Source organism: Carassius auratus, chromosome 46 (assembly GCF_003368295.1).
Source record: "Carassius auratus strain Wakin chromosome 46, ASM336829v1, whole genome shotgun sequence".
In the NCBI taxonomy this organism is placed as follows: domain Eukaryota; kingdom Metazoa; phylum Chordata; class Actinopteri; order Cypriniformes; family Cyprinidae; genus Carassius; species Carassius auratus.
Genome location: NC_039288.1, coordinates 4,843,086 through 4,859,041, shown reverse-complemented (window position 1 = coordinate 4,859,041; position 15,956 = coordinate 4,843,086). Strand labels below are relative to the sequence as shown.

General features: G+C 37.8%; 1 protein-coding gene across 1 annotated transcript; it reads left to right on the top strand.

The window, feature by feature from the left end:
* The first annotated feature begins 2,596 nt into the window (after positions 1-2,596).
* On the top strand, positions 2,597-15,783 carry LOC113063915 (DDB1- and CUL4-associated factor 12). Its single transcript, XM_026234344.1, has 9 exons — positions 2,597-3,045; positions 8,118-8,408; positions 10,669-10,947; positions 11,112-11,172; positions 11,748-11,941; positions 12,049-12,114; positions 12,206-12,368; positions 12,457-12,635; positions 14,163-15,783. The coding sequence occupies exons 1-9, from the start codon at positions 2,989-2,991 to the stop codon at positions 14,319-14,321; spliced, it is 1,449 nt and encodes a 482-aa protein (XP_026090129.1). The 5' UTR covers positions 2,597-2,988; the 3' UTR covers positions 14,322-15,783.
* The last annotated feature ends 173 nt before the right edge of the window (positions 15,784-15,956 follow it).

Here is a 15,956-nt window from a genome sequence, read left to right as displayed (position 1 = left end):
AAAAAAGAATTATGCATTTAGCAGACGCTTTTATCCAAAGCGACTTACAGTGCATTCAGGCTAACAATTTTTACCTATCATGTGTTCCCTGGGAATCAAACCCACAACTGCAATGCTCTACCACTTGAGCTACAGGAACACTAATTAGTATATTAATAAATCGTACCAACCCCAAACCTTTGAACGGTAGTGCTCGTGATAGTCCGGCAATGAGACTGTGAATGCTTGTGGCACATTTTTTGGGTCACTAGAAACTGTTTGAATGGCATTTGCAAGCTTTGGTCACCAGAGGAAACTTGTTTGTCTGTTCAAATATCTCCACGTTACCTCACAAGGGATTGACCAACTTGCTCAAGCAAGACGTAGTGACTCCATCCTTAGAGGAATGCAGGAAATGAGCAGAGTGACTTGACTAGAATCTTTTGGCTCAAATGTAAGTCCAAGGACTAACTTCATGCTTTTTGATACAGAGATTTGACTTATAATTATCAATGTGTAAATATCATATGAAATTCCTAAGAAATTACTTTTTCATATAAACAAAACAAAGCCTTTTTTTATTACCATTTACTGAATTTTTGCAGCAAAATAATACAGTATCATTGCAATAATAATTATATAAAAATAGACTTGATAATCATGATACAATATTTTTGTATCATTATCAAGCCTATTTTTATATCATTATTAATATTTTATTACAATATTGCAATGGTACTATAATATTATTTAGTTGCAAAAAATTCAGTAAATGGTAATAAAAAATAGAGTTGTGTGTGTGTGTGTGAGTGTGTGTGTATATATATATGATTTTGAAACATGACCTGCATATGTTCTTGAGAGCTTTTGTGACATTTGCCCCAAAAGTTGTGATTGTTCCATTTATTATTATTACTATTATTATACATTTTCACCTTTGTAGGTACAAAAACATCCTCTTAAACTCTATACACACACACACACACATACATTTATTATATACATATAATGTAATACATATATCAAAACATAAATGGGGTGCGAGAGATGCTTACTTGCCATGAAAAATGGCAATTGGTTATTGGTACGAATTGGTACAATTAATGGTCCTAAAATAATTTGGGTGCAAAATCTAATATTTCTTCTTCTGTTTCTAAGATGAAATATGACCTGCATATGTTCTTAACTGATTTCAAGAGGTTTACCCCTCCAGTAAAAGATTATTCAAAAGAAGTGACATGGTGTACAAGGTTCTTCCTCTTCTACGTTTTCTAGCAGCTCTCCTCAGTCTAGGCTGAACAGACTAGAAAAGGCTGAAAAGAATACAGCACACACACTGCTGGCTGTATCACAAAGAGCCTTCTGGCCTGGAACGTGCCAGCACTCTAATGCAGATCTATTGTTCTAAGTGTAAATGGGGAAATGCTAGCACAGCAGGAGAACCTGATGGACAGGTAGAGAAGATCAGGAGCTTAATGATACATAGATCCATTGCTCTTAAATGTGATTAGAAAAGTTTAGCCATCTTGCAAATAATTTAGGGTATGATCAAACATATTCTTCTTTTTAAAGAGAGTGGCTGTCACTTGTGGTTATGAAGCACAGATTTTGTCCAGGAGCAGTAGAAAAAGATCCACCTGAACTGTGAACTTCCATTGAAACAAAAGCTCAGCAGCAATGAAAAGCACAGGTTAAATTCTGGGTTGTTTAATGGCTTATTGTGTGTCAGTCAAAATAAACCTTTGTGCATCAGTAGATTGCATTGTTGAAACTGGGACAACATTCTTAGCATTTATTTATTTTATTTTTTTCACTTGTTCAGAACAATTAACCAATCCAATAATCCGAGAGGTCGGAATTCCCAATTCAAAACTCAATTTCAAACTTATATTGAATTAGAAAAAATGCATATAGTTTTATCACACTCTGGACTTTCAACCAGCTTCATAAGGTCCTGGACACATTTGGGTGTTTTTCCTCCAAACTGGAAAACAAAATCAAAACATGCATGCAGGAATGTATGCATTATTATTTTTATAATAATAATATTATTTATTTATTTTTTACAATGAAAGATATTACAAATATATGTGTAATCCCTTGATCTTTATGCCTGTTGAGACTGGAAACTTGAAACTAATATTTCATATAAATATAACAAGTAAAAGTTATACAGGTCAAGCTCAATGATCAACATTATTTACAGAAATAAGACAATAATAAGTTATCTAATAAACAACTTTCTACTAAGATTAAATGCATATTAACATAACTACCACTAATGCATACATTGTCATTTACTTAATGTGGTCATTTCTTTATTTTTAAATTAAACATGTTGAATGTGAGTTTTATACGTTGTTTAATGTTTATTTAAATGAATATTTAAATAAACCATTATTTCTTATTCAGCCCAGTTTAATTATAATCAGAATAAATTGTGCATTATAAAAGAAACAATATTTTTTTTATGGATTTTAAAAGGCGCCGAATTGTAAGAATTCATACCTCATTTACAGGCAGAAAATGAAACGCGAGCCATAGGCCGTGAAGAGGCCGTGCGCGCTCACGTACGCACGCAGCCGACGCGAACGCTTACGTTTGACCTTGTTTTTGTTTTTGTTTGACTGGAGCGCGGCTGCGCGCGTCACTGTACGTTGTCAGATGACGCGTTTTGTCAAGAGAACGACGGACCGAGAGAGAAAGGAGATAGGTGAAAAGTGAGCTCGGTGCAGAGGAGGGGCAGCGGTACCCTTGTAGCTCCTCCACACAGACGGAAAGCAAACAATTTAACCCTAAAACGACCCAAATCAAATGGATCGGTGATCGGCAACTCTACCGGTAGTGGGCGGTTATTCGATTCAGCCTCGTCCGACTCGACTCGAGTTAGTCGCGCCGTATCACCAGCAGCCCAGAGGCCTCCGAAACAACCCCATCGCCATTATATGATCCACTTTCCAGCGTCGCTGCTGCCCTCCATGTGGGTGAGGGACCTGTGCGTGTCGGGCTATGGCGAGAAAAGCAGTTAGCAGGAAAAGGAAAGCAGAGGAGCCCAAGGAACAACAGGTAAAAACATACCTCTCATACCTAAGAAAAACACGACAATGTAGCCATATGCTAACCCCTCGTTTTATATGAAATAACACCCATAAATCATAGGAAACAGAAACACAAGATCGAAATGTTTGCAAACAAGAAAATATTGCAGTCTAATGTTTGTCACCAGTCTGCTGGCTAAAGGCTAACTGTGAGGTTGTTCACTTCAGTTGTTGACATTGATCTGGCGTTGGTAAGCGGGTTTATTAATGAGCAATCATTTATCAGTTGTCTTGAAAATTAAGGTTATGTGTCTACTCTATGTATTAATCTTGCACTAGATAACAGGATAATGTTTTTCCAGCAAGAGTATAAGAATGTTAGTGAGTCTCTGAGATTTGCTGCAGTTCTCCATTATAATTTTTTAATTGTCAATATGATAAATATTAATAACACAATGTGGCATTTGCAGCTCAGTGATTCTTGATAAGAGACCAAACAGGTAATGCATTCGTTCTGAACAACATTCATATATGATCACTTTAATGTGATCACTCTAAATTTCTTTTCATTTTCTCCTAGTGATATTACATTGTCATCGTAAAAACCACCTTTCCTCAGACTTATAGAATTTATATAAATTAAGTGTATTTTAAATGAAAGAATACAGACATATAAATATGTAGCCTTTTTACAAACATTTCTATTTCCCAACACAAGAAAGAGGTTCATTTTACTTACCTCTCACAGCTGTGTTTTTGTCAAAACTGTCAGCAATTATGAAAGCATTTGTTAAATCATCAGGCAATATCAAGGACGGTCTTCATCCTGAAGGTCCTCTTTCTACATTTCACCTGGTATGTGTTCAACGAATTTGTTATTGTCATCATTCATCATTTTAAATAATTTTGCTGTAGAAGCTGTAAAAAGAGCACATCAGTAAAAACAATGCACTGATATCATATTTTGGTGGTCATGTATTGATGAAGATGCTGTTGTGACCTACTTGAGCGTTAGGATCTGGGTCAGTCAGATGTCTGCTGGCCTGAAGGGGGATAGGAAGAGCTTTACTGGAGTAGAGATACGTGTTCATGACTAGATTGGCACATGAAGGAGTGTATTACTCATCTTGCTCTGGACAGATGATGTAATTTCAGCAAGAGTTGTTAATGTGGGTGATGATGTCTTGATTATAAACATGATATCGTCAGTGCTGTTTAGCAAGGATAAGCATTACAATGAACGAGTCTCAGTCTGGCACACACCGATTGATGGGCCCACTGGAGCTGATATACATTGGTTTTACTTAAATCTGTCATGAATATATTTGATTTGTCGATGTTCGCTGGGGAGCACAGGATCGCTTTGTCTGCCAGCTGGTGTTAGCATCAGATGAATGCCCTCACTTTTGTTGTTTGGCAGTTTTGTAATTTTTTTGATTGTATAGAGGGTTGTTAGAAGAGTGAGGTGATGAATTTGCAGTGCCACCAGGTGTTTTTCTTCGAATCCAAGCTGTATTTAAAAGCTGCAAAAGTGCCTACACAGTGCTGGATTGCAAAGAAGCCACATAAAACCAGATGTCCTCTGAGATTGTGAGATTGAATTCATAAAGAATCCACAGAATCATTTGTGATCGGTTATAATGCGCAACACTGTAAAAATCCATAAAAAGAAGTTTAAGAAGTTTAATTAAAATATCAGATTTTGCCGATAAGTCTTTCTGTGTGGCCGATGTCTTTCAAAACTAATTGACACCATATCATCGCATTTATCATCTTCATCTTTAAGACAAGCCACTCCACGTTGTGTTACATACAATAACATTCCAGCGTGCAGCAAAGTCTTATTCAAACGTACCAGGATATATAGGATCTGCAGTCCAGCGGCATCTCCAGTGGGAGACACAGATGTGATATAAACGGATTTAAAACGAAATGAAACCGTGTTTACCTCACAAACAATCAAAAATCACACGACTGGCTATTCCTCTTATACAAGTGTTGTTCTTGAGAACTTTTAAACAAGACGCCGTTTTCTGGTGATCTCAAAAGCCGGTGCACTCCTGAATGATATCTGTGTCGACATGAGAACTCGGAAGTAATAATAATACATTTTAATTCCTTTATATGTTTATTTAGGCATATCGGCTGACTGTATTTGATTGCCCATTATTGGCTTAATATCGTGTGTGTACTATACCTTTTTATATGTTTCCAGTATTAATTAATGCTACTATACGCTGATAACCAAACATGTAATTATATGCCTTCAGGCTTGTATTATTTTTACAATGAAACTGACAAGCAAAATAAAACAGATCAGAGACATATATCTTTATTATTAACCAACTATCCCATACTAGGACTGCGCGATTAACTGAAATGGAATCAAAATCATGATTCGACAGAAGCTGTGAATTTCATGCGTATCTTTCAGAGAAGCACAGTTCTGTGATCAGCAGTAAATCTTCATCCACAGGCCAGAGGGCGCTCTCATATGCCCCGAAGATATTCTGTTATATTCTGTTTATTCGCTGCAGCTGAATAAACAGAAGATTTAACTGCTACTATATATGGTTTATCTCAGTTCTTCTTCTTATTATTTTATATTAAAATAAAGTATGTTTATAATGCACTGCCATTATCACCGCTTAGAATACTATGAAATATGTTGCGTGCCTTTTTCTGTGTAAGAAGTCACATCATCTGACAGAAGGATTTATTTTAAACACTCGACTGATGTTATGAAGTGTATTTGGAGTAAAAACGTTATTAAATGTGGCATTTTCATGCGCTCTCAGATGGAACAACATTTACTACATAGAGCCGTAGTTCACTGAAAAGCTACGCAAACAGCTGTCATTATTGCAAATAATTTCTTCGATTTCATAATATTGCATAATATATATTTTTTTAATTTTAGTTGTTTAGGTTTGATAAATCTATATGTTTTAGCAAAAGGAAAGGAAAGGCTGCACTAATGGTTATCTCAGTTGCAGTGTTGCCAAGTGTGCGGTTATCCCGTGGAATTGGGCTACTTTAACACTGTTGCTGCAGGCTGTTTTTCATGTCCGTGGGTTGAAGTAACCTCCTTGAAAACGTGATATTTAGCCCCTGGAATGCGAGTTCCACTGGAGGATCCCTACCAAAAAAATTCGTATTTTACTCCCAGAAAGTGATTTTTACCGGGGAAACCACCTTTCCTCAGACTTATAGAATTTATATAAATTAAGTGTATTTTAAATGAAAGAATACAGACATATAAATATGTAGCCTGGCAAAATGTAGGGGAAAACCTGGCAACCCTGCTCAGTTGTTTACATTATTTAAATTTAGGTTTTAATAAATATTTATGCTAGGGATGCACCGAAATGAAAATTCTTGGCCGAAACCGAAAACCGAAACACCGAAATAAATTATGCCAATTATTAGTACCATTGCATTTATTGCTATGACCGTGTACTAACTTTACTAAAATTAAGACACTGCAATTGCATAAATTAATATTAAAGTTTCAAAGATAATTACAATTACATAACTTATTAAAAAAAAAAACATAAAAAAACATAATTACAAATGATGTAAATATTTATTAAGCACATTGCAACAATGCACAGTATAAAATAAAATTCAAACTAAAAATGTATCCCACTCATGTGTATATTTAATAATAATGTACAGGCCTACTGGCTGCAGAAAGGTTTTAAAATGAACAGTTCTCTCATAAAAACAAAATGCATTTAGGTGAAGTGCATTTGAAATTTTTCTATGTAGGACTAGAAAGTGCATCACTTCTCCAGTTGGCAAGACTGTTATCACTTCTGGGGATGGAGACTTCAGACAGATAACCATCTAGCTGTTGAGCAGTTGAGCTTGTCATCTGCCTGACTTTTGAGAAATATTTGAGAGAGTGTATTTAAATAGGGCCAGGGCATAAATAAACATTTTTATCAAATTAAAGCAGAAATCTAGCAGAAATATGGCTACAATCTGATATTATGTATGTATATATGTTTGTGTGTGTGTATAAGAACAAAATAGCCAACGTATTATTATTATTTGAGGCACTTTCTTGCAGAATTCCACTGAACATATCAGACAACGATGGTGCATGCCCCTCATCTGGTGCAGAGACCAGTCTTTTTTCTGCGCTCTGATCTGTCTCCTGCACTTGGCGCTTCGTCTCCACGCGGGTTCTCCGCATCCAGCGCGGCCTGGATCATTTCTCGTGCGCGCTGCCTTATTTCCGCATCCAAGTAATGGTCTTTATAACGCGGATCAAGCACATTCGGGATGAAGTGCAGAGGATCCGACAAGATCTCAATGAGACGTGTGCTAACAGACTCTATAAGACTGTACTTTTCTTTGTTTTCACTTCGTGGTCCGTCTTAATCTCTTTAATAGGAGACGCTTTAGTGATGCTAATAAAGGAGTAAGAAGAGAGAGAATGTTCTCACTGGTGTTAAGTGAATGTCGCGTGGAGCTCGTGGTCTTTGCTATGCAGGTGCACGTGCAGGTCGCGGTTTCTGTTTGCGTCATCACAACATTTCGGCCGTGTTGTTTCGGTTATAAAAGTCTATCGGCCGAAAACCGAAAAGGGCATTTTCGGCCGAAAATTTTCGGTGGCCGAAATTTCGGTGCATCCCTAATTTATGCCTAATGAATATTCATTTAGTTTCACCAATTTTCTGCATGTCTCTCATTTACCATACTTACTTGTATTATATTGGCCTCATATCGGCCAGGTTGATTTCTCAATATCAATTGAGATATTTATATTTAATTGTTTGTAAAGCTAATATTGATAAATTGGTGTATTCAATTTAATTATAGTTATGACAATTTTAAAGACCGTTTTATTATTGAGTTTTCCATGTATGTAGCCTTTTTAATGCTGATTTGGCCGAAAATGATGGATGGATGGATGGATGGATAGATAGATAATTATTAGGAACTGACAGTCAATGCTGTTAATTTTTTGCAATTATTTTCATTTCTTTAAAATGACATGCAATTGATCAATCATGTATGATTTATGAAAGTACATTTGTTTCATTTAGTTTTTTTACGCGCTCGACTCACTCCTTTTTGTCCTTCTAACAGCTTGACTGGTGTCAGTCTGCGATCAAGCGTGCCCGCGTGTCCAGCTCAGCGTGTCATGCCCAGCACTGGTGGCAGAGCCGGCGGTCAGTGGTGTGTTCTTTGAGAGGAAGGGAGTTCCGCCCACAACAGCAGCATGAGTGGAGCTTTCAGCGGAGTCTGCACAGATTCGCTGCCGGACGCATCCCAGGAATCCTCAGAGAAAGAGAGTTCTCCCTCGGCCGCCTCAACAAGGTGTTCGCTTCCCAATGGCTCAACCAAAGGCAGGTGGTGTGCGGGACCAAATGCAATACGGTGAGTTTTCTGATCGATACTTTAGCATGTAATGTTTTGAATGCTGTATTTATGATCTGCAACATATTACTGGTCTTTCCTCCCATTTAATTATTGATCTCTTGAGTTTACCATTGATTTTGTTGGTATAGTGAGAAATAGAAAATGAGAATACTGGTTCTAGAGAAGTTTATTTTAAGTTTTGATTATATTTTTGTACATGCATACTGAACCAAAAGGCCCATACCGAATATTTTCAGTACAAAGACATGCTCCGTTACACCCCTAATAAATAAATAAATAATTATCTATATTATTTGACCATAAAAAAACTACTGACATACTAGTACACAAAACGTTTTTAATACATGTCACCCTTCAGGAATATTCCATGTTAAATAAGTTATTGATGGGTACTGTATAGGGCTGCACGATGTGTCGTTTAAGCATTGATATCGCGATGTACGAATCCATGATAGTCACATCGCAGGATGTGCGATGTAGGCTGTCGTAGTTGATCCGTTATTCAAAAACTGTATGTGCCAGCTGCTCCCCGACCCTTAACGAATGTGATTCGCGGATTAATTGCACAGCTTAACCATCAAAGAGTGAAAGTTTATCATTTGCATGTGTTTTTCAGTCCTGTCAGTTTAACAGGGCGCATATAAGAATGAGCAGAGACAGAGAGAGAGAGAGAGAGTGATAGAGCCCCGGCCAGGCGCGGACGCTCACCTTCACCATCTTCAAACAACACGAGTGCTGTCTTGCTCTCTCTCCCTTGATTTTTAATCAAAATCAATTGACACGATTGTGTCAAAAAAAAAAAAAAACTATCCAGTGATGAAATGTTTTCTGTGTTGTCAAATCTTGTGTGATATCCTAAACTGCAGAGATAATTACACAACGCGTGCCATATACGTCTGATTTGCGAACTGATGATTTTCTTTGAGCCGATTCAATGTAATTAATGGTTTAAACAACTGACCTGTCCAACACTGAATTGGTGTATTAAAAAAATCTCAAAGTTCTATTTATTAAACTATTTAACAAAATTTTTTAACATTTACTATTACTAAACTGCACTTCTACAACATTGTTAATTTCAACATTTAGGCTATAGACGGTTTCAACGGCATCAACGGAAACAAACGTTACTGCGCGTGCGCACTTTTGTGGACCTAACTTAACTTCCGGTAGACTCCAAATAGAATCAATAACAACAGCCAAGTCCCTCTAGAGTAGATATTTTTTGATAACAAACAAAATATGTTTGTTGCGTGGATCAGGCGGACTTAATGAAAATGCAAATCCATTCTTTGCCAGCAGGAGATGTTTTAAAGCATAGACATAAAGCGCGAGAAATAGAGGTTTCCCCAGTAACAGCTGTAAACAAAGCAGAGCTGGTACGCTCACAAACTGCTTTATCAGGCATATAAAATGCAAGTCCTCCTTCAGAAATACAGCAATATAAAAACACCCGTGCCTTGTTTTGATATTTAAACATATAAATGTAAGGAATTATTATTATTAAACGCACAGTACGTACCGTTACATTACTCATGTTTATTTAATGAAGCCTTTTTGAAAATCGATCAGTTTTATAATTGTGGCGAGTCTCCAAAAATAAATAAATGTATGGGAAACACATCCCGCAGCACAACCACCTGAGCCCAACTTAAGTCTACTCATCACCTTGACTTTAACTGCGTTTGTAGAAGGCACCGCAGCCAGACCAATATACACAACACAGACCGGAAGTTAACTTAGGTCCAGGCGCGTGCGCCCGATGAAACCATCTATAGCCTTCATTGTTGAAATGAAAACAGCTGTGTTTTTATAAACCAAGATGAACAAAGATTAATAAATATAGTAACAAAAGTATTGCTCGTGGTAAGTTCATGTTAGTTAATATGTTAACAATTCAAACCTTATCCTGAAGTTACAAACAAATATTTTACTCTAATTTAAATAATACTCTGATGTTTAAATCATTTAAAATGAGAATGTAAGTGTGCTCACCCCATTTTTGTTTGTAAGAAAAAATTTGATTCGATTTCATATCGCAATATATATCGCAGAAAAATAAAATAATATAATTGTCATCTAAATGGTGCATTTCCATATAAAGGAGAATGGTGACGGTCAAGCTCCCAAATAATATAAAAGTAGCAGGAAAGTTGTCTGATGTATTCTATATGTTATATATAGATATGTATTTATTATCTCTTAGTTGTCTTCTTTTAGATGACTTTTCTTATCCTGTTTTTCTATGTTTTCTTAGCTATTTGTGGTGGATGTCCTCTCGGGAAAGATATCAAGGATACCCATGCTGAAAGATAGAGAGGGCAGGGGAGAGGTTTCCCCGGGTTTGAGTGGAGTTGGAGGCCATTTCCCCTTCCACAATACAGGATCAGTCGTAGGCCTAGATGTCCAGCAGGGGTGTGGCATCCACGCCATTGAGCTGAACCCCTCTCGTACTTTGTTGGCCACTGGAGGAGACAACCCCAACAGCCTGGCAGTGTACAGACTTCCCACACTTGACCCTGTCTGCGTCGGGGATGTGAGTCCGGCCTTTACTCTAGTTATGCAAGAAGTATAAATGTCAAACGGTTTAGTGGCTTCAGGCTTTGGCTTCAAAGAGCTCAAGTGCTCTTAGTGGCTAGCTTTGGCTATGCACGGATAAAGTATTTCTCTAGACTCAAAATGGTTTTGTATTTTTAACAGGATGGACACAATGACTGGATATTCTCCATTGCATGGATCAGTGATACAATGGCAGTCTCCGGTAAGAAGCTTTTAGAACCTGTTTTGAGCAAACACTTTACAGTGTGTCCTAACACATTAAGTGCTAGTGTACATTTCAAGAAACCTGTCAAGAACGTCTAGTGTTATATTTCACCCCAAGAGACAAGGGAGAACAGAAATAGAAAGTTTGTTTTGCATAACAAAAATGGGGCCCAGTTTAGAAACTTTAAGAACGTTTGACATCATCTTCATTAGCTTAGCACATCCCTGCCTCCATTTCTCAGTAAAGTAATTTATCATTTTTTATACATATAAAATAGAATATATATACTGTATGTGTGTGGGTTGAGATGTATATCTATATTACAGTAAAGATAATTATATATATTTTTTTTTTCATTGTCGTAGATTTATCTCGGTTATATATAGTTAGTCATTATTGCAAAATAAACCAGTTTAATGCCATATGTCTACCCTGTCGGGGTGTAGTTTGTCATCAATTATAGATTCATTTTACATTATCTCTAATGTGTTGTACACAATCGGATGTTATTCATGGTGTACAGATTCTACTCTTCCATTAAAAGAGAATGAATCTTTTATTTACCGGAGCAGGATCTCGTGACGGTTCCATGGGTCTATGGGAGATATCAGAGGAGGTGCTGACTCGGGCCGAGAAGAATCAGAATGTGGAAGGTGTTCCTTGTTACTCCCACATCTCTCACCGCGCTCTCGAGGACATCCCGAAAGAGTACACCCACCCCTATAACTGCAAAGTGCGCGCACTGGCCTTCAACAACAGCCATAAGGTCAGTGGCTGTCCTTGACTCATGTGACTGAAAATTGATTGCTTTGTGCGTTATTCAAGCTCACTGTTTCTCCGATTCCGCTTTTGTCTCTTTAATTCATCCATTAGGAGTTGGGTGCGGTTTCTTTAGATGGATATTTCCATCTCTGGAAGGCAGAAGACAACCTGTCCAAGGTACATTTACAACTATCAGCATTTTTTTCAAATTTTCCCAGGTTTTTACAATAGTCTAAATGGGTGTTTCCCCATTTAATTTGATTTTCAGGAGCTTTCTACCAAACTTCCTTACTGTAAGGAGAACGTGTGTCTGGCATATGGATTGGACTGGTCTGTTTATGCAGTCGGTTCTCAGGCACACGTTTCCTTCCTTGACCCCCGGCAGCCATCTCAGAACATCAAATCTGTGAGCTCCAGGGAGCGTGGCAGTGGTATATCCCCCCTCTCCAAATACAGTTAAAAAGTTAAAAGTTGCAAAGCAAATTGGTGCTCAGTTTTGGGTGTTTACTTCTCTCTTAGGTATTCGCTCTGTGAGTTTTTATGAACACTTAGTGACGGTAGGCACTGGCCAAGGCTCCCTGCTCTTCTATGATATCAGGGCCCAGCGTTTTCTGGATGGCCCATCCAGCTCACCCGGCGGGTACCGGAATCGCACTGCAGAGGGCATCCTGAAACTCTCTACAGGAAGAGGATGGCTGGTATGATTGTTCAGTTTGACCCAAGTTCTCGGTCTTGCATGCTGAAATTGTATATATTGATAAGACCATGAGCTATATATGTATGTTATATTTGACTTGGTGCTGAAGAAACATTTAAAGGGGTCCTATTATTCCTTTTCACTTTTAGAATTTTAGTTAGTGTATAGTATGTATGTTTGGGCATAAAAAAAGATTACTAAAGTAACTATACCAGAGCAGATGGAACTTGCTGCTTTGTCAAGTGTCAAGCGGGGCTGTACTGAAATGACGTCTAACCTGTTCGCTAATCAAAACACACTGGGACAGCAAGCCAATCACAACACATTTCAATTTTCGGAAGGCGGGCCTTCATCAAACACGGAACCAATCGAGCAGTTTGTACAAGACATATTTTACAGCCTGGTTTTGGTCTATATAGCTAATTTTGCCCTTCAAGATCTGTACAAATTAAGGGCGTGGCCACTTGAGTGACAGGTGGATTGCCGCTGCTGTCACCGCTGTTGAGCTAGGTGGGTGTGGTTTCAGCAGCTAGCTCCCGCCTTTTTGCGCATTTTCGATTACCCGGAGTGATGCGTAGTGACGCGCTGACAAGATGGCGACGTCCGCCTCCGCCCAATTTTGGCTTCAAAACTGCTCTTCGGAAACCTATGGATGACGTCACAGACACTACGTCCATGTTTTATTACAGTCTATGGTAGAGACCAGGTTTCCCTGGCAACGGTTGTAGACAAAGCAGCTCCGCTCAAAAAAAAAACAACAACAAACAAAAACACTGCTTTGTTAGACATTACATGCAAGATTAAATTCAAATGACATTCAATTTTCTGAGGACAGTCGGTTTCCTGCAGAATATAGTGTTAAAACATGACCTTGCCCTCCCCACCCCCGAACCATTCGAATTTCTGTAGGAGGGAATTATTCTAATGATATTCTAATAGACCACTTTGTGACATCACGAAACAGGGGGAAAAAAAGCTGTAGTCCAAACAAGCAGTTCTTTTTAGTTCTTGAAAAGGATTTTTTTTTTTTTTTAATGAAATATCTCACTTTGGAGTGGACTTTGATATTTGTAAGCTTGAAGATCATTTTTATGCCCAAACATTCACACTAAACCCTGACTAAAATTCCAAAAGTAGAAAAGCATAATAGGACCCCTTTAATTTGATCAAATGGTACAGTAAAGATACAGCAAATGGTACAGTAATTGACTTTCTATTCAATGAATCCTGTAAAAATACATTTCATATTCTGCAAAAACATTACGCAGAACAAGTGTTTTCAACATTGATCATTAGAAATGTTTCCACCAACTCAGCCTATTACAATGATTTCTAAAGGGTTGTGTGACACTGAAGACTGAAAGTTCCACTTTGCATCACAGGAATAAATTCCATTTAAAATTTTCAGTTGCAATAATATTTTACAACAAAGCTTTTGAACCATAGTGCATGTATATTTCGATTGATGCTGAAATGAATGCAAAAAAATCCCTATCAGTCAGATTCTCTATTTGCATTTCCCTCACAGAATCATGATGAAACGTGGAGAAGCTACTTTTCTGACGTTCGCTCCTTCCCGAACGCTGTATACACGCACTGCTACGACGACTCCGGCACCAAACTCTTTGTGGCCGGCGGGCCCTTGTGTTCTGGTCTACATGGAAACTATGCCGGCCTCTGGAGCTAGCCTCCGTCATCCCTCCATTTCGCTCTCACCATGTGCTTGCAGGCCATCTTCCGTTTTTCTTCCCATTCATTTTCACTTCCGGTTTAGCTTCTATCCAAGATTTTCCTCTATTTCTCAAAGGACTCAGGAGCATAGATGTGATACTGAACTGTTTTTGTGCTTGTTCTTATGTCTGTCGATTTTCGTTTGCCTGATGTACTCCTGAATTCACATCTGTTTTTTGTGTGTGGGGAAAGAACAGCAAATAAACAGAAGAGACGTGACCGACACTGATGCCCGATCTACTGGAGGAGTTCATTTGAGTCCGGAAAGGATGAAGGAGGTTTTTTCCCGTGTGCATCAGCTGCCTGAACCTTTGAGAACTGTGGAATAGTGTAAAAATATATGATAATATGTAATCTGTGCATTGTTTATATATATATTTTTTTTTTTTGCAGTTTTTGCCTTTTTTAAACACATGCCATGTTGAGTTTGTTTTGCTGTGTGTTTTTCAACGACCTGCCGATCAGCTCCTTTTCTTGGCTCACAGTGAACTGATATGACATTGTAGGTCCTGAAAAAGCTGAGAATAGGCATTTAAAGATGAATCTTGGTGAAATGAACGGACAGCCTGACCTGTAACCTCACTCTGGACATTGGGGACTGACAAGACTGCAGTTATATGAAGAGCACGGAGTAAACATGGACATGAGTCAGATAGCGGTCAATGAAGTCTCACCCGCTGTTTTTTTTTTTCCTTTATGTTTTCCAGAATAATGGCAGGGAGAGACAGATACGGTTTGTGTTCTGTTTTAGGTGTCTGGGGAATGCCTCTTTTTGTTGCTGATTCTGTACTAACGCACACATACACTCACATCAAGATTGCAATTTTCCCTCTGTGACATTTAGACGTCTTATTTATTTTGTATTGTTGCCATCACTAGCACTCATGACGTTCAGGTACAATCATATTTGTTAGGATTTTTGCTTCTCATCATCATCTCTGCTTAAAGGCAGGGCATTGTTGTGTGACATTGTTGCCTTTTCAGAGTCTTTCTGTGAAAGACTGTTGCAGATAGAATTTGTTTAGGCTTTTTCTTTTTCTTATTTTACACATGATGATCTTCATGAAATTGTCCCAAAGTTGCCAGTAGAATGAACACAGTAACAGGCATATATTAAGCGGAAATTACCATCACTTTAAAATGTATTTTATATATATAAATGTATATGTATAAATATTTGGAATCCAATAGAGGGAGAATACAATTTATGTAAATGTCAGAGGATATAGGTGCGAGTATATGTGCGAGTGAACTAATCTGTCATTATTTTGGTGTTGCCCTTTTTTTATACTCACTTCCTGAATGTTTTTACAAGTGGAAAGATATTGCACAATATCAAAACTAAACTAAAGAAAAGCAACACGAGACATTCTTCAAAAAGAAAATGAATAAAAGTTTACTGGTGTATTTTTCTTCCATTCTGGCTTTGCATCCTGACTTTCTTTATACTCAATACTTCTGCTGACTTTTCATTTGAATTTCTAATCGATTTTTAACATTACATGATGAAATGTAACAGTTCACTAGGTGAGAAAAAAAAGTTGGCATTACCTGAGCAACAGTGCACTGTAGTGATCCCTTTGACCGCTGG